The sequence below is a fragment of the Phaseolus vulgaris genome, chromosome 3 (assembly GCF_051622355.1).
Source record: "Phaseolus vulgaris cultivar YP4 chromosome 3, ASM5162235v1, whole genome shotgun sequence".
Classification (NCBI taxonomy): Eukaryota; Viridiplantae; Streptophyta; class Magnoliopsida; order Fabales; family Fabaceae; genus Phaseolus; species Phaseolus vulgaris.
In genome coordinates, this window is record NC_143500.1 from 4240640 (window position 1) to 4258264 (window position 17625).

The 17625-nt window shown below is 31.6% G+C and overlaps 2 protein-coding genes across 15 annotated transcripts; one reads left to right on the forward strand and one right to left on the reverse strand.

Moving 5' to 3' along the window:
• The first annotated feature begins 1521 nt into the window (after window positions 1-1521).
• LOC137806200 (uncharacterized) lies at window positions 1522-7032 on the forward strand. 4 transcript variants are annotated; one of them, XM_090300629.1, is made up of 10 exons: window positions 1553-1699; window positions 1798-1932; window positions 2429-2545; window positions 2746-2874; window positions 3512-3575; window positions 3721-3897; window positions 4237-4377; window positions 5819-6004; window positions 6197-6268; window positions 6585-7032. In XM_090300629.1, the coding sequence occupies exons 5-10, from the start codon at window positions 3513-3515 to the stop codon at window positions 6729-6731; spliced, it is 786 nt and encodes a 261-aa protein (XP_090156755.1). In that variant the 5' UTR covers window positions 1553-1699; window positions 1798-1932; window positions 2429-2545; window positions 2746-2874; window position 3512; the 3' UTR covers window positions 6732-7032. The 4 variants fall into 4 exon arrangements, 3 of the variants coding, with proteins under 3 accessions (XP_068462288.1, XP_090156755.1, XP_090156756.1); XR_016519673.1 differs by lacking the exon at window positions 3512-3575 and having other exon boundaries at window positions 1522-1699; window positions 5788-6004; XM_068606187.2 differs by lacking the exon at window positions 3512-3575 and having other exon boundaries at window positions 1525-1699.
• Window positions 7033-8724: 1692 nt separating this feature from the next.
• LOC137806202 (glycerol-3-phosphate acyltransferase 9) lies at window positions 8725-16050 on the reverse strand. 11 transcript variants are annotated; one of them, XM_068606192.2, is made up of 15 exons: window positions 15914-16050; window positions 14716-14737; window positions 14529-14607; window positions 13768-13957; window positions 13553-13610; window positions 13201-13319; window positions 12661-12760; window positions 11449-11544; window positions 11255-11351; window positions 10756-10843; window positions 10582-10678; window positions 10329-10414; window positions 10128-10247; window positions 9938-10036; window positions 8725-8974 (listed from the first exon to the last, which is right to left on the reverse strand). In XM_068606192.2, exons 4-15 carry the CDS (start codon window positions 13887-13889, stop codon window positions 8926-8928), a joined length of 1131 nt encoding a protein of 376 aa, XP_068462293.1. In that variant the 5' UTR covers window positions 13890-13957; window positions 14529-14607; window positions 14716-14737; window positions 15914-16050; the 3' UTR covers window positions 8725-8925. The 11 variants fall into 11 exon arrangements, with proteins under 11 accessions (XP_068462293.1, XP_090156142.1, XP_068462292.1 ...); XM_090300016.1 differs by having other exon boundaries at window positions 14515-14607; window positions 15914-15977; XM_068606191.1 differs by having other exon boundaries at window positions 14529-14737; window positions 15914-16029.
• Window positions 16051-17625: the final 1575 nt, after the last annotated feature.

Sequence of the window (17625 nt, forward strand, 5' to 3'; positions counted from 1 at the left end):
TCTAATGTACATGTCTTCCATTGTACACTCATAGTGGTGATATTGTTCTCTTTTACGGTTAGTAAAATATTTGTAGGTTTCACTAAACTCTTAATCGTGTCAACCATCATGAATTGCTCATTATGTTTTAATTTGTCAACATATGGATGACCTACTAATATATAACTAGGTCATGATTATGATTTCTACATATTAACTGCACAATCAACCATCATCTACTTCGTACTGGTTTACCACACCATTTAAATGAATAATCACATTTCCTTGTTCTAGTAATAACAAAGAATTGTAAATCCTTTATGTAATTCCTAAATTTGTCACCCTTTTCACAACCTAACAACACATATCTCCCTTCCTTGTTACGTATTTTTTGTACTAGATTTCAGTATCACCATCACAAATCCAAATTTAAATGTTATCCCATGGACCCATTCAAGTAAGTTGTCTCGTATTTTGAATACATGTATAAATACATTACAATATCAACATATTGTCACATTTGTCAGACAAATAATAACATATTTTACTAATCTAATCTCTTGTGAAAACTCCAACACAATCCCCTTTAACTAATTCATCTTGACCCAAATTTCACGATAACAAAATTTTTATTCATCAGATAACATATCACTTTGATCTATATTTTACTCTAAAATTCTGAATCCATTTATGCAAAAGGATAATCAACATTATTACTTTCAATCACATAAATCATTTCAAGCCACAAATTTCACCTTCCATATTATGTGATTCAAAAGTGAAAATTGTATTCCACATTTTATTATTCAGAATACTATTTTCAAGTTTCAAATTATCCCGTCTAAAATTTAAATTTATATTTTAAATTGTATAATATAAAATACTATTTTCAAGTTTTGAATTATAAAAAAAAGACAATAAATTTACATATTCTCTTAAGTATTACTAAATTCAATATGGTGTCAAAAGTTCTAAAAAAAACTTTAAAAGATTTTTAAATTGTATAATCCAAAAAAAAATATCATAGACTCATTTGTATTTTGAAAAAAAAGCATTCCTCAAATAAATTACCTACTTGAAGTTTTATAAAATCTTAATCTTCAACTAATTCTTGTCTATCCAAAAAAGTGATCGGTTCGATGAAGAAAAAACATGAAAAATGACAATACATTGACAATCTACAATTTTTATACAATCACATTCTAACTTTTAATATTATTATTTTAATATTTTTACATATTATTTAATTACAAATTTATCTTTTATTATATATATTTATTTCTAAATTTATTAGAGAGTTGTATCTTGACTTATCAAATCATCATTTTCCAAACATGAAAACTTGATACACATATAAGCCACAAAAGACAAGATGTGAAGTTTGAAAAATTAGAGTATAGGAAGAAATTATTAGTTAAAATAGAAATTTGCTAGAAGAAGGACTTAAATGTAAAGCCTTTACTATCCCAAAAATAAGACTTAGCCTTTTTGTTAATTTTGGTAAAATTATACCAAATTTTGTAAATAAGAAAGAAATTGCATGATTAGTGTAAACAAAAAACACTGAATTCACACTCAGAACATTTCACAAACAGTTTGTGGTGTTGAGTGTGGTGAAATGGCACTCACTCTCACCCTTTCAACTCTCTCTCCGTCTCTCACTCGACGCTGCAACCCCAAACCAACGCTTTCATGCTCTCTCTCTTCTCAACCTTTCAAGGTCTCTCTCTCTCTCTCTCTCTCTCTTCTGCTTTTCTGTTGCTTCAAATGAATTGATAAATAATAATCAGTGTGGTGTGGTGTTTGGGAATGATGCAGTGCAAGAGAGAGTACACCACCGTCATGATAGTGCCGACGGGGATTGCCGCCGCCATTGGAGGTTACGCCGGTGACGCTTTGCCTGTGGCTCGCGCTCTCTCCTCCGTCGTCGATTGCCTTATCTCTCACCCTAACGTAACCCATTCTCTCTCTCTCTTCGTTCCACTTATTTTATCTATAACATTCATACAAAAAAAAAAAAATCATTTTTTACTATTTTATCCTTCAACTAATTTTACCATTCTACACTTTTATTTTTGTATAAGGTTAGTTTAGTTGCATGTTTAGTTCTCTGATTATTCTAAATTAATGCATTCTAGTTCACTTTAATCGGAAAATTTAAAAATTACACCTTCTCAACATTTTCTGGTAAAAATTACATGACACATAAACAATAACTATAATTATTTAGTTAAAAATAATAATTAAATGATCAACTGAGAAATTAATTTTTTTATAAGAATTCAAATTCTACATTTAACAAAATTAGAATTAAGAAAAATAAATAAATATGGATGGATATGTAGATAAGGAACACAATCATACCCTCTTCACTGTACTTGTTAAAAGTTAAAGAAAAACAACTATTGTTAAGGGAAAAATGCTGAGTGCATAAGATTAAAATTTTCAGGTGCTTAATGCTGCAATGCTATACTGGCCGATGCCTAATGCATTATATGTTGAAGGTTATGCTCTTGACCGTTTTGCAGAAGGGTCATGGGCGTTACAGCCCGTTCATCAAAACAGGGTATGACTCAAACATATGTATATTCTTCTTCTTTTTTTCTTTGATACTGGAGGAAAGAAAGAGATTTGTACATTCTGAATTTGCTGCATCAATGACTAGTTTATGTCATGCAGTGTGTGCTGAACCTTACATGTTACTTTCTTAGTCATGCTATTTAATTCCATTTAAAAGTATGTACCTAGTTTTATCTTGTGAAGCAGGTGGGATTAGTTCTTGATGCAGGAATAGAGGAGGAACTCCGGGTTCGCCAGTTACAAGTAGCTGATGCTGTAAGGGCGTCCCTTGGATTACCTGTCGTGGAATATACTGTCACAGACACTCCGTTGAAGGTAATAAATCATCTTGTATTAACTATCATAATGAAAAATAAACCATCCATTAAACGAGTTGAATGCTGTCACATGATGTTTGTAGCCGACCTCACCTAGTGAGACAAGGCTCTTGCTGTAGTGAAACTTAAGCTATTCTGTGTTTTCTGTCAATTTTCCATTCACTAGACTTGTGTTTGCTGATAAAGTCTCAACAGTTTGGACTGAGTGACTTATAATTTGGTTCTTCAGCCAAAGGTTTTTTTACAATAAGAGATGCATGTGAGTGCTGTTGATCTTTTGGGGCATCTTGAAGTCATAAAAAGCATGTGATGTTCCACAAAAAATAATTTTCCATTTTGCTAGATTTTTTTTTTAATTTAATCAAGCTTGTCTGCGTGACAATTGCTTTTTTTTGGGTCTGGAAAGGATGGAACTTTTGGTGGTAGGATAAATTCTATGCAAATCAAAGTTATGGAATCTGTAGTTGTGAACATTTGACAAGGTATTCTATGTTGTGCACTAGAAAGAAAAAAGTAACATAACAGTTTTAACTGGAGGAAACCATGCCATTTAACTTGTTGTTGTATGTGTTATATTTCTATATCTCAATTTTTTCTGGTCTAATTAAAATTGGAACACTTTTGACTCTTTTCAGAATGTCTTCAAAGGTATATGTAATTATTCTCGCCTTTCAGACTTGGTTATTTTTTAATCTGGAGGTAGAATCTTTATCCATGCTTAGTCTATAATTTCAAGCATCTATTATCGTGATCTGGAGCTATATAAAATACCTAGCCAAAGTTAGAGTGAGCTTATCATCCAATTTAATGCCTGAATCTGACTTGCATAGCATCAAATTTACAGGTAGAGAAGTGGGTTGATCCAAAAACTGGCCAATCAACTGGGAGGATTAAGCACCCTGATTCTTTATCTAGAGCTGTGAATACTTTAGTAAAGAGGTCAAAAGTGAATGCCATTGCTGTTGTTGGGCGTTTCCCAGATGATGAAATTGATGATGTAGATGACTATCGGCTGGGAATGGTATGGCAATAAATCTAGAAGAATATAATTTGATTAATTGTACAAGTTCTGTAAGATTAAAAGAAGTCCTGTCATGAATGGGGTTGTTTCTTTTCTTGGTTCTTTCATATTCACCATATCTGTGATATTTGTTCTTGAAATGTAACCAGACGTTAAAAGATTCTGTCTGCATCTTATGACTGTCCTCTAAATTCCAACGAGTATTTGTTCTTTTTTTCCTTAATTTTTCTTTTGAACATTCCTCAGTCATTCCTTTGTATGGTCAGCAGTTCCAGGAATGAATCTTGTATTTGGTTACTGACACAGTGACACTTCCTTCCCCATTTTTACCTTGGTTAGGGGATAGACCTATTAGCAGGAGTTGAGGCAGTTATAAGTCATCAAGTAGTGAAGGAGTTCCAAATTCCTTGTGCACACGCTCCTGCAATGTCTCCACTTCCGATGAGCCTATCTCTTAGCCCGAAATCAGCTGCTGAGGAGGTGGGTAAACGCTAAATAACAAATCATTTGACATTTGTTTCAACTATATTAGAATGGTGTAGTGAAGGTTAAAGTAACTGTTAGGTTAAAGTATCGTGTCAAAATCATTCATCTATGAATTATAATTTTAGTTATTACTTTGAACTGTCTTTTTCTCTTATCCAAGTTCAGTAACTCAAAACTTATAATTTCTTAAGAGTATGATTGATTATTTTACTGACTAAGTAGGGATGCCTCATGTTAAATTTGGTATTCATATGATAAATTTTCTGAAGCTAGTGTTGTAATACATTTTTTTCATTAGTTAAGATAAACTGATATCTTATAGTTTAGTGTATATTTTAATTAAATTCAACATGTGTGTGTAGTGTAGATTTGGTAAATGGGGATGATAATCATACCAAAGCAAATAGTATTTAAGATTTCTAGGGATTAGGTTCTTAGTTGAGCATTAACAGTTTCAGTAATTTTGTTAGTTATCTATGTCTGCACTGTGTGCTGATGAGAGATGACAACTAAGAATCAGAAGTCTATATCTTAAACATATCTTACTGGTCCCCCGTGTACTGTGTAGGTGGACCTCGCACGTAGTTTGTGCTTTCTGACAAAAGTTTCTAGCATTTTAGGATGAATTTATTTTCCACCTTTCAATGATTCGTTTTGCATCTTTCTTCCTTCACAAATCGGTCGTATGTATGTCTTGTGTGTGTTTGTATGAGTGTACACATTAATTACTGATAAATGTTACTTAAAACTCTGAAAACTGATGAAAACTCGAGGCTGTATAATAAAACTAGTAGGAAGAAGGTAGTTTACGTAGTTCAGAATTTTGTATGTTTGTTGACTGTGAAGGTGTTGGAAATCGTTAAGCCCTCATCTGCTTTATTGAAGTTGTTTTGAAATCTATCTATCCCAAAGTAGCATTTTTAAAAATTTCAGTAAAGATGAATTTAAAATTGTCTTATTTTATACTGTATCAATAGGAATTTGAAACTTTGGTTCCAAGAAAAGGAAAATACTGTTATAAAATGAAGACCCCCTTGCTTTTTTCAAACATGGACACAAAATTAACAACTAAGTCGCCTCTTACTATTATTAATACGGTGCAAGTTTGGGTAAATGGATTAGACTTGCTCAAAAACCAATTTTTAGTTAGATAAAGCCATTTTGAGTAAGGTTGCTATAAAGTTTGTACTGTTCACACTAAACTATTCCTCATTCTTCCCCTGCCCTTTTTTCCTGGACTTTTTTCCTTGTCACTCATTTTCAAGATTGATGTGTTCATTAAATGAATGAAAGTTTAACATTTCTACTAGATGCTTTTTAACATTTCTTGTATTAAATTGTTAAGACGATTTTGTTCTCATTATAAATGGGGATTTCTCATTCTGCACATTTGATGGATAATAGTTCTTGTGGATAACTTGCTCTTGTCAAGTAGATTGGGTACACCTTCCTACCATGTGTGCTTGCTGGCCTAAGTAATGCTCCACAATACTTGGCCATGGACTCCAAATCCTTGGAAAAAGGGTGCATATTGGCAAATGATGTGGATTCCGTAATCCTTCCCAAAGATGCTTGCGGAGGCGATGCATGTCTTGCTTTTGCTAGAAATAAAAGCAAAAAGGTATACATACAAACATATTAGCTTTTTTTCCTTATTTTTATTTTTTGGTTTGATCAATCATATTAGCAAAAACAACAATTATCTCCTTATGGTATTTTAGCTTTCATCCGCTCAGCAAATCAAACTGTCTAACCAGAAATTTTGATGACACCATTATTTCATTATACATGACGGTGTATAATTTTCTTGTAGCCACTTATAATAACTGTGGAAGAAAATGAAACCGTTCTTGATGATACTGCAGATAAATTTGGTCTTGAAGTGGTACGTGATTTTTATTCTGTAAATTTGTTATTTTAGAAGATGTGAATAAAATTTAGGATCTTTATCTGCTTCAATCAAAATTCTGGAGAAATCAATTGACAAAAAATCTAGTTATTATATTTAAAATTTGCTCACCAAAGAATAAAATGGGTTTTGACAAAAGTTAAAATAGATAGATCATAAGAAGACAAGTAAAATAATAACTTGTCCGTTTTTGGCCCCTAAAATTCAGTGTAGGCACCATCTAGACAGTCCATTTTTCTTCTGTTACAATTGAAATGAGAACTTTTTGGTTGATAAAATTATCATTCGGCAGCTGCATGTATCAAATTATTGGGAGGCCATTGGAGTTATTGCAGCTCACAAGGCAGGGATAGATCCATTTTCACTCAGACGTGATAAAATTCTCAATATCGGGTGCAGTTCCTTTAAGGCTGTCAATGGTCACACAATTCCAAGATAAAGAGTCGTTTCCTGAATTAACATTTGGTCTAGTTCACAGGTATCTCTTATGAGACACAATTTTGTTCGAATCAATAGACTTATAAGTTTATAACCATTCACAATATAATTCACGGCTAGCATTCCCAATGAAGATATTTTCCTGATTAACATTGGAGAGTTAATGATAATGTATTGTTATTGTTATTAATCACTGGAGGCAATAGTGTATTTGGATTCTCAAATAGCCAAATATGTACTTGATTCACATATTTGGGTCCATATAATTTACCTATCAATCAGTGTACTTAAAAGTTTGGTTTCAGTGCTTATAGCTTTGTTTTTTAGGATTTCATCCAATAGTTTCTTTTTGTTTAAACATTTTTGTTCCTTATGTGTTTCAATGGTAGTCTCTTTCAACAGTACATGTGGTGACAAATTGCTGGTGTTAATGACCAAAATGCACACTATATACCTGAATTGGTTTAATGACTGGTTTAGCACTCACTACATCTGATTTAAGACATTTATTTGGGTCTCTAAAATGTTTAGGCTTGAAACAATTTGTTAAACTTGAAACAATTCAAAGCTTTAACAGAAGGTAGATTATATATTATCTAGTCATTCTTGTCAAGCTGCTAAAGGTTTCTCTTTCCATGTGAAAATTAGTGACTCATTTTCTTTTCTTTGGATTGTATGATACATTAACTTATTTTCAAGCTGCATAAAATAAATAGTTCTTATAAGTTAAATTATACATAGGATATTAGCTTTGACAATCAATTTTTTTAGTGACATTAATTTAGTACTAGAAAGTTGAGGTGGTTTTCCTTAAAAATATGTTGGTACAACATCTTTTAAGTGATAAATTGTCTATTAAGTGACAATTGCAGCAATTGAGTAGAATTGACACATTTTTTTAAAATTATTTTGTTTGAAGGAACGACCTCAATCAATGAGATGTATGTAAACAATGTCATTGCCATTAGTTAGGGTTTACATTTTCTATTTCTTTTAGTCTTCTCTAATTAACGTTAAAACTCATGTAAGTATAACTAACATTTTTTTAAAATATTTTGTTTGAAGAAAAATTAAACAATATGATGTAAATAATGTTGTTTCCCTTTGTTTAAGGATTCATCTTGCAATAGGAAATATCACAAGAAATAGGAGATGTATATTTTAAATAATGAAAGAAAATAACACTATTTGTATCACATTCATTATCTTTTTTTTTCGAAATAAATATATGTATCAATTTTACTCTTTTGACACAGTTATTTAACCAACACTTCATCATTTAAAAGATACTAATAAATAACAAGGAACACAACAAATAAAAGTTTTATAAGAAATAAAATTAGAAAAAAAAAAAAGTGAAGACAAAGCAAAATATAAAAATTTATAGAGCTAAAAATGAAAATAAAATGTACATCTCAATTGTACTATGTCGCTAGCATATCACTTTAAATTTATCACTTAACAAATATAATAAACGATATTAAAAAACCAAAATATAAATATAAATTTTATCAAGGATCAAGACGAGATAAAAACATTAAATACACTATGCAAAATTTGCAAATTTATGAGACTAAAAGTTATCTAAACCTTATTTTAATAATAATTATAATTATTTGTAACTGAGAAAAAATATACTGAAAAAATAGTTGAGAAGATTAGCTTTACTTCGATGTAACAATAAAACCAGATTTTTAGACACAAAAGTAAGAAGTTGAAAACACTATTGAAAAATAATCATTTTTTTAAATGTAAGAAAATAACTTATCTTCATAAGATTTTGTGTAATGAAAATTTCAACTATTATCTCAAACAAAGCTCATTTTGCAAACAACTTTACTTATTGTAGTTAACTTTTCTATAAAATTTGATGCAGAAAAGATATACTTACACTTCAACCGTTAAATTGATTACATTTTGTATAAAGTTATGATGATTGACATAAATTATATGGGTTAATAGATCTCTCTTAATATACATTTCTAAGATACAGATTTGGAATAAAATTCTTCATCCTTAAAAGATCTGGCTCTCACCAGTTTGCACAGACAGCAATAATCCATGGGAAAATTTATTGGAAAACTTCGTTATTGGGTGATATATATATGCATATCTGAACAAATGTAAACATAATAGTAGCATTGAAAAAGATACATGAAAAAGGGTTCTAAGAACAATCTACACAAAGGTACACATCACTTTTCCTCCAATCGCCGCAGCACTAGCTCAGCAAAGTTCTGTTGTCTACAGATGCATCATAACCAACAAATTAACATCAACTTCAAATGAACAAAAATATATATTGTAAAACAAATAAATTCTAGTGTATGTAAATTCTAACAAACGGAATTTGTTCTACCTTGCAAAATGTCATGTTTCTAGTATTTAACCAATTCTATAAATATTACTGGAGAAAAAAAATTAGAGGGTCAAGTAACAAATTTGACACATCTAAGTTGTGGGTATTTCTTCCTACACCCCTACATTCTATGCAATACCAGAATTATCCTTGATAATTTTGGATAATTCCGTAATAAAGGTTCCATAAGCAAAAGGTATTTCCAGAATATGGGTGCTGTAAGCAAAAATGTGTTTCCAGAATAGGAAATCCAGAAGGCAAAAATTCATTCCAGAATATCCTTTCCAGAACATATCATTTTAATTTTCAGAGTGATAAATCCGGAATTCATAAAATGTGTTCTGAAAAGTATGTTCCGAAAATATTCCAGAAAGAGTAATCCGGAAGTCATTTTTAAAAGGGGTAAAATGGTCATTTCTAAGAATGATGGGTGCAGGAAGTCATTTGTTGGGGGTGCAGGGAGAAACAGCCCTAAGTTGTTCCAGCAAATATTGGTGATCAGTAATATGATCCACCACTGCTAAGAAACTAAAATAACACTTTCTTCCAATTAGACTTTAATATGTATCAAGTCAATTAGACTTCCAATTTCTAGAATGCATTTTGTATTTCTAGAACAAGTTCCAGAATACAAAAATTTGTATTTCGGAATGTACAATCCAGAATACAAAATAAAATATATATATTCCTAAATACAAATTTCAGAAAGGTAAAATTGGAATTTTAATTTATATGGGGTTGCAGAATGCAGAACCCTGCATTTAAACCTTCAAATTATAGCACCCTTGTGACAGGCCATATGACAGCATATTGCACACTAGGAAAAAAAATTATAGAATTTAACTTACTTCCTCTCTCTGTGCTTTGGACTAGGACGAGAATACTTTAGATATCCATCCCAAGGAACCTTTTTAAGGCCAGCACGCAATGAGATTATTTCTCTCACCCTGCATAGTTAATTAAATAGGGACTATCTCAAGACCAAGAGAAAGCTAAACATATATCTCCCAGCATAGAATCAGGATCAACATTATTTACCTTTCTGCAAACTCAATGGCTGTCTCTCCTGGCTTCAGATTCTGTGGTTCCAAGTACCAAACATCACAAACAACTGCCCAAGATGTCATTAGCTGCAACAGATGCATAGTGAATGATTGCCTGAAAATGCATGAAATGCAAAGTCATATGCAGCAACAAACAGCATTGTAGAAACATTTAATGTGAGAAGCATCTTCTTACTTTCTACTATTCCAAAAAGCATCAACAAAAATTTTATTGTACTTGATTGCAACTGGGCAAACCGTGCAGCCAAGTTCGAATGCACCCTAGACACCATTAAAAATTAGAAAGCTTCAATACAGATTTATTGAGAACAGAAATGGGAATAGAAGTCAGCAAGTACAAAATAAAAGAATAAAAAATATATTCCTAAAATAAGTAGGAGAACATTGGCATTTTTAAATGGACAGCAAATGCAAATAATTAAAAATACCTTCTTGAACATGACTGTATAGTGATTATTTACACAAGTTCCTTCAGGAAATATGAGAAGGGGGTTGTTATCAGCTCCCTGGACATGATCCCTCAATCTGGGACATGAAATATTGTGTAAGTAAAAAAGAACTACATCTGAAATAGATTTTATAACATCTTTATTTATACTCACTTCTTTGCAACAATTTCCCTATCCTTTGCCTCTGCACGGTTGAACCAGATGCATCCTAGACTCTCTAAAATTGTACTCTGCAATAATCCTGCACAATAGATATATTTTTAAGAAAATTCACAAATATTTATTTTAGTATAAATTATATAATGATTCAATTTTTTTCTTCAAAAGATGGAAGTGTTAAATCATCCCTAAATGTGCTGCACTTTCACATGCCCTATTCTTCCAGACAGCCATTTAGACTGCCCAACAGCAAGATATAGAACACTTAAGAAAGGATATAGTGCTTAAACCTACGTTTTTCTTTTCATTTTCTTTTCTTACGCATATTTTGGTGAACTTTTCACCTTCTCTTTTGTAGTTAGAATCTGTGTAATCATATATAAACATCAATGTACCAATGATTAGGAGTTAGAATACACAGCTTGTTATGGATGATGAAGACATAAGTTTGTGTATCATATTTTTAACATAGATGGCAGCTTTATATGCTTACCAACCCATCCAGGATGCTTCTGCATAATAACAGCAAAAGCAGTCATCTGTTCTAACACAATGAAATCAATCATGGAAGTATGGTTGGCTACAAAAACCTGCTCAATAAATGAAGGAGAAGCTCAAATTAGAATAGATAACATTTACTCTTTCTTGAATACATAAATAAGGATAATACAACAATATTCATCAAACCTGTTTTGGTCGCCTACTAGGCCTTGGTCCATGATACTTAACAACCCCAGTCCATGATGCAACAAAGAAACTGCACATCATCTCTACCAAAGACCTCTGAAGGAAAAGAACAATTTACAACGCACATAAATTGATGACAAAAGGACAACGTCCAGTATTAATACTCAGCACAGGGAGAAAAGACGTAGTATGTCAGAGAGACCATTCCCAATTCATGCCATGACAACAAGAATAGGAAAATAACATGAACAATGCACTCCACTGCATCTGTCAATCAAGTAAGTCAATACATAGAGGACCAATTTAAATAATGCCTACAAAAAGAATGGCTGGAAACTATGGAACTTCAACAATAAAAGAAGACACCTTGTACACTAGTGGTTTTCAATTTCATTATTTAACATCTACTCATTGTCCCATTAGTCTAATTAATCTAAATCATGTCTGCATTTTAAATTGTGGCCATTCAATACCTTTTCTTTTCCAACAACCTCACTATTAATTGTAATGTTAATATTCTTCTTCCAAGAGGAAGAAAATTTTTCATCATTTACCGTAAAATAAAAGTGGAAAGGCAAGACCATGTTGTCCCAAAAGATGAGGCAAAATGTTGAAGCTAGATTATACTTGAAACCAAATGAATCATCAAATTTACAATGCTCAAATAAAAGTACACAAGGAATATCAAATTTGGACACAATCTGAGGTATATATTCTATAGTTATCAATCGCTAATAGTAACACTTAGCAACCAACCCCAAAAAGTACTACAGCAGGAAGGCCCACCATTTTGAATTGTTTTTTATTTAAAAGAAAAGAAAAACTCACTTATTATATTCGTAATTAACAATAAAAAAAAGAATGAAAAACATATAAGTAAATGTGTCACAGTTTAGGTATTGATCAATCTTAAAATTCGAGTTTGCACCTAACTCCTAAATGACTCAAGGTCAAAAAATAGATTTTCAAAATGCCTAGTACACCACTGCAGCACAGGGAACAGCCGTTTTACTGCTGCAACAACTGCCATTAGAAGATACATTACCATACAAAATTCTGCTATAGGGTGCTACAAATAGCTGGCTGTTTATAACTTATTTCATGCAACTCGGCAGGGGGAATGGTCATCAACTGTAGTTTTAGTAATGAGATGGAGACCAATGTTAAGCAAAATGATCAAATAGAAAAAGATGGAATAAGTTGAATATGCACCTCGATACTTCTCCTTAACTTGTCGTGTCCTTTCAATAGGAAGTGCACTGGAATGAAGGATGAAAGAAATATTATCCATCCTAGTGTTAACCCTATAACCCTGCAGTGTCAATTAGGATGGCATCACTTGGACAAAAAAAATGACTGCAAAGTAACTCATTCTGGGTCTGTACATTTTTCTGTATATTTTCCCAGTTTCCTAATATTAGATATTGTAAACCATCTACTTATAAATTAATCTTGCTAAGGACTTCCTGAAGCAGTTCAGAACAGAAAACCATTTCAATATATCAACATGGAAAGGAGTAAAGATAGTCAGACAGACGTACAGACCAAATAGAAAGGACGTAACTCAATGTGGTCAAAGACAAAGTTCGAATTCCTAAAATCATATTTTTCTGAGACAGCTAATCTCAATACCTAATTCTACAAGGCAAAAAATAATATAAAAAGCATTAAAAATCTGCTAGGAATATTCCAGATTTCATAGTTATTATACGAATATGATATGTGGCATTGGGATTTAGGAATAAGGCTAACCTGATAGGGAACAGAATCAAGTATCGAATCACAACTCCAAAACACCACAAAGGAAACAGATATAGATTCCAATTCCATGGTTCCGGAGGATTAGACTTGAAGCACCTTGTGAATGTGTCCTGCCCAACATTAAATGTTCTAAACCAATGAGCAAAGCACCTAAGCCTAATCAAGGAGCAACACACGCTGGCAGGATAATGTTCAGCACTTAAAAGATGTGAACTAATTATGTTTGATATTAAGTTCTCACTATATTAATATCAGCAGTAGTTGCTGATTTGGGTCTCTGAAAGAAAATACTGACACCTCAAAACAAGAAAAGAACAAATAAAATATCACTGCAATAGCTTACATCTACAATGGCACCTGCTGCCTCAGATAGAGTAGGAGAGATATTGAGTAAATCATGCCTGAAAAAGTATCAGAAAGAAAACTAGGAATATAAAAATGGTGCCTGAACATTTCTTCTCTAATAGATCATTGAAGAAAATACTGCTTTTTCATTTCAAACTTATATTCAGTATCAAATAACAGTACAAGCAAGACAAAGAAAAAGTGATGGCATACAGGAAAAGCTTTCCATGAGGTTCTTGTTGAATGGTGGATCCAGAAGGGAGGTAATCCTCAATGTTTGGTTGATCAAGATCCAGTTCAGAACTAGAAGACTTGAGTGTCCCTGGGTTATTCATCCGAGCTGTGCTATCACTTCTTCAAGTGCTTCTTGAAGGACAGGCGAGGTTAATATACACTTTTGATCCTGAGCATTGATCCACTTTCCAATTTAGTTACTAAGGAATTAATTAATTCGATCCCTCAAAATTTCAGAAATTTCAATCAGGTCTAATTCTAAAACAAAATAGTAAATTGGTGATTTCTTACATTCAGAAATTTTTTGCCAATTAAGTGCAAAGTTGTGATTACATGGCAAAATAACTTCTGATGTAAACTTATTTTTGTAATAAAAAATATTTATATTATTAGAGGGCAAGCCTTGGTGCGGCGGTAAAGTTGTGCCATGACTGGTTGGTCATGGGTTTCAATTCAGAAACATCCTTTTTGCATATGCAAGGCTAAGGCTGCATACCAACCCTCCTTCATACCCTCAAAAGCACTTCTAACTTTGAAATCAAACATACCTGCCTAGCTCATATTCCAATATCCTAGTCAATGTTTTATTTACCATTTAACATCAAAGGCTATGTTAAATTCAATAAACTAAGTAAAAAGCAAATGTCGGCCTAACTGAAGATAAGAAACCTACTTAAACACTATAAAAAAATCAATTGATAACGTAATAGTTGTGTTCTAGACCACCTAACAATACAAACCGGTTTTAGTTGTCCAAATTGAAGAGTGGAATGGCAATCAGTACCCACAATCCAAAGATGACTTTTTTCTCTATTGACTCTGCAAAAGCAATTCAACAGCCATAATAAGTAATGCAAATTCCCACATCTCAAAGATAGCACAACATCATCATCAACTACAGGAAGATAAAAGTGAATGAAAGACTACCCCCGAAATTCCAAAACTAAACCTGAAAAGCAGGAAAGCAACACTGCGTCAGACCACTATTACAAGACACTGTTGTTATAGACTCTGCTTACACAAAAGACTAGGTACTAGTCTAAAGCCATTTTCTCCCAGCTGATGAAGGTAGAACTAGGAATAGAAACTATTCGAAGAACTACAGAACTTTAGGGATTCCAATTGTAAGAATAGAATCTGAAGAATTGTATTGATTTAAGAGAAGAAGATCTCAAGAGGTGCTTGATAGAAATTCTCGAAACCCCAGTTAATTTACATAGTTTGTTATTTGTAACAATGCAAAAACTAGAATTCATAACAGAATTAGACTAGCTAGCTGCCATGTGGCTGCCACGTTTTATTAACCACCTACATCACCAGCACCTTACAAATATAACAAAACAACGATATTTTCTCTGTCAGAAGTTGACTACATTATATTCCACACGAGAACCATTCATTCAATTATATCTTCCAAATGAAGTAACAAAAAGCAATGCTGCAGACCAAATGCTAAACACAGAAACAAGTTATAAGGAGCTTCCATGATATAATCCAGCAAATAAATTTCCCCAGTAACACTTATCGCAGAAAAATAGGAAACAAAATAAATCAATTTTTTTTTTCTAAGTTATCCACCTTAACTTTTGGGAAAGTTAGATCAGAGATCTTCTATAAAAATTGGAACACAAAAGTCAATTTTAACCTATACGACAAGTTTAATTCATTCTAGCTTCTTGTTTTCTTCTCCACGAAGCGTTTATCGGGACAAATAATCAAACAAAACTTAATGTCCAACAAATTCAAAAGTCATTTTTAACATTAACAGAAGTGTCGGAGACAGTTACTTGGATGCAATAACACAACAGGTTCCGTTTGAACTCAAACCCGATATGCATTAAATATTATTATTCTCATATAAAGCAAATCCTTTTGCTAACTGGGATGAAACCTAAATCTCATACCCTCTTGGTTTTTACTCAAAATTTTCATACCCTGTGTTATTCTGTTTGCGAAAGTTCTTTTTTTTTCATGGTTTAGTGCAAGCTTGAACTAGATTCGTGTACAAAAATATTAATGGCAGACACGAGAACGAAGGTTTAAGAGAAAGATCAAATTCATATGAATGAAGGTTTAAGAAACACTGAAAATCATAGCCAGTAAAGAAGATTAGAAGAAAATTTACCTATGACGGTTTGGTTTTTGGGAGATTCTGGAAGAGATTGGAGATTTGGTTTCTGTAGCAATGAATACAATTCTTCTCTTTCTCTTTTTATTTATTTTTATTTTTATTTCTTTAGTAAAGTAAAACCAAATAAACTCTTCTTCTACTACTATTGTTTTGTTTGAGTAAGAAATATTAATATTTTTTTATGTAAATTTTGCAGACATGATATATTTAATAAAAAAATATTATTTAAAATTGTGAAAATTATACTCCCATAAATAATATATATTAGAGAAGTGAAGTTCTTAAATGGATTTTAATACATCCAGTTAGTCTTTAATTCACTATTATCAGTATAAAAAAGATATTATACTAGTTAATAATAGTAAATAAAATAAATACTTTGAACTAAATTTTTAAATTATACCCATCAATGCATTACATTTTTTATAAAACATGATAGGTAAATTAATTCCTTATAAATTTTACCGGCAAAAGCTATTCTTAAGAATATTTGATAAAGACTAACTTCAAAAAATACACAATGTTTTTCATTCAATCTAACTATAATGTTTGTGTTTACTTTTTAAAGACTAAGTTTAACAGGTTGATACAAAAATTGAACAAAATTGTATATACTTATATGTTTTATATGTAAAAAAAAAAGTAGTTGATAGTTATATTTGTGTATATTTTATAGAAGTTGATTTTTCTTAATTAATTGCATCAAATAGTTATTTAAGAAACATAATCATTTTAATACATGTTAGAAATAGGAATGATAAATCATATGGGTTGTAGGTTGCCTATTTCAATCCGTTCACACATTTAGGTTTGTCCTGCATAAGTACGTTTAAAAATCTAGAATTTTTTTAATGCATCCCCATAATTTCTTCTTACAATCTCATTCTCAAAAATTCTAAACTTATCTATTCCACATTTTACAATCTGAAATATAAATATGGATTGTTCAATTTTAACTTTTAGATTCTATAACCTGGAAAGTCTCTCAAAATCATTATAATTTCTTTCTGCAACCTCATATCTTATTATGCATGTGTCGTAAAAATAATACTACGAGACCATTTACCTAATTCATCTAAATAAGAAAAAGAATTAACTTAATAAACAAAAATTAAATTTATTCAAAATTTATATTTTAATTTTTTTTCATCAATTTAAAAAAAAATATTTTTTGTGTGAACTGACTCTTATGTTGAGCAAACCAATAAAATCAACCAACATTTTTTATGTGGGCGGGTGAGCCCGCATTGCTATCTCTAATTAGAAGGTTTTGTCTTCCTTAATCTTGGTTTTGGAATCCTGAATTTTGATCGTGTCTTGGATTTCGGTCGCTTATGTGGTCTTGGTTAGGATGGGGTACCTGCAAAAAGTTCTCTAACACAAAAATCAGTATTCAAAAATCAAAATAGTAATATATGGTAGGAAAATATATATTTCACCAAGCATTCACCTATTTATCAAGGTGAGACGAACATTTTTTATATTGGACTCAGATTATTACAATTGTTTAGGTTAATTTTGTTTTAATTCTAATAGTACGAACTAGTTAATGTATTAATTGATTTTTAATCATTATTTAGAAGTAGTAGTCATTTTAAGTTCTTGACATAGTCTCAGTCTCAACATGACCTCAGTTGCCCATCTCTACCATGTACAACACACTAGCCCCCAATCTCAATAGCCTCAACCTTGAAAGCCTAAATGTT

Excerpts from the sequence above, each read along its gene's own strand:
- LOC137806200 (XM_068606187.2), top strand. The coding sequence starts at position 1,598 with ATGGCACTCACTCTCACCCTTTCAACTCTCTCTCCGTCTCTCACTCGA. Across the intron at positions 1,700-1,797 it reads TCTCTTCTCAACCTTTCAAG|TGCAAGAGAGAGTACACCAC; the intron begins GTCTCTCTCTCT and ends GGAATGATGCAG. Across the intron at positions 6,005-6,196 it reads CTAGAAATAAAAGCAAAAAG|CCACTTATAATAACTGTGGA; the intron begins GTATACATACAA and ends ATTTTCTTGTAG.
- LOC137806202 (XM_068606192.2), bottom strand. The coding sequence starts at position 13,889 with ATGAATAACCCAGGGACACTCAAGTCTTCTAGTTCTGAACTGGATCTT. Across the intron at positions 11,545-12,660 it reads AGTTAAGGAGAAGTATCGAG|AGGTCTTTGGTAGAGATGAT; the intron begins GTGCATATTCAA and ends CTTTTCCTTCAG. Across the intron at positions 8,975-9,937 it reads CCAAAGCACAGAGAGAGGAA|ACAACAGAACTTTGCTGAGC; the intron begins GTAAGTTAAATT and ends ATGCATCTGTAG.